Genomic DNA, 952 nt, shown 5'->3' with positions numbered 1-952 from the left:
CCCTCCCAAGTCTAAAAAAGATACTCCGTCAGAAGCGTTTCCTCCGTGCCGTCTGACTTCAAGACGGTGAGATGGCCCCATTCATTCAGGCGTACAGCACGCAGTGGTTCTGGATCGCGGCCCGTCGGGGTGCGGCGGTGCAGAATAAGACTCTTATCCATAGCTGCTTCGAAATTCATCACAATAACTTTGCGTGACAGCGTCGTGTCAGAAAGCACCTCGAAGTACTGCTTCCACACCGCCTCAGCGAGCTGCACGGGTGTGACCTTTGGCTGCCCAACAGCTGCTGCAATGTCATTCACGGTGGTAGTATCTCGGCCGCTGTCCGTGACCGGCGGCGCCAACTCCACGTTCATACCAATGCCAATTAGCAGGTAGTTCCCCTCAGCCTCCACAATACTTCCGCCAAGCTTTTTGCTGTCGTAGATGATATCGTTTGGCCACTTCACGTGGACGTCGGCCCCTTTGACAATACTCTTTATGGCTTCACGGCAGACAAGCCCGGTAACGAGCGGCAACACAGGCGTAATCTCCGGCCTGACGCTCGCTTCAGGGATGCAAAGGGTAAAGTAGAGGTTACCCTTCGGCGACGTCCACACGCGTCCACCCGTGCCGCGCCCCTTCGACTGCGACTCTGCCAGAACGGCAAATGGAGCGCCCTTTGCAGCGGCCAACATCTCTCGCGCAGCCTCCATCGTGGAGGGCACATCACCCACGTGATGAATATTTGGCGGAGCACCCCCCAGCATGCGGAGAGTTAAACCGAGTGTAAACTTCAAAAACTGCAGTTCTCCAAATCCGCACCTGTTTTTTGGCCTGTATGGGTGTTATAGTTCACCTGCGTTGTTTTGCCTTACTTTGTTGTATCCCTTCTCTCACCTCTAATAGATCCGTGTCGAAAGGAGAACGAAAAAAGAAAAGTAAAAAGAAAAAGAAAACGCGGAATAACCCA

The 952-nt window shown here is 53.6% G+C and overlaps 1 protein-coding gene across 1 annotated transcript, besides 1 other annotated feature; it reads right to left on the bottom strand.

Moving 5' to 3' along the window:
* Nucleotides 1-11: 11 nt before the first annotated feature.
* Tco025E_10302 (biotin/lipoate protein ligase) lies at nt 12-749 on the bottom strand (the record flags this gene model as incomplete). Its single annotated transcript, XM_029377080.1, has 1 exon — nt 12-749. One exon carries the CDS (start codon nt 747-749, stop codon nt 12-14), a length of 738 nt encoding a protein of 245 aa, XP_029222827.1.
* A 149-nt stretch (nt 750-898) lies between these two features.
* Nucleotides 899-938: a microsatellite.
* Between the last annotated feature and the right edge of the window lie 14 nt (nt 939-952).

This window comes from Trypanosoma conorhini (genome assembly GCF_003719485.1).
Source record: "Trypanosoma conorhini strain 025E chromosome Unknown Tco_14.4_contig_01610, whole genome shotgun sequence".
NCBI classification, from domain to species: Eukaryota; Euglenozoa; class Kinetoplastea; order Trypanosomatida; family Trypanosomatidae; genus Trypanosoma; species Trypanosoma conorhini.
Note: the sequence above shows the minus strand (reverse complement) of the source record. Positions and strands in the feature narration are given on the sequence as shown.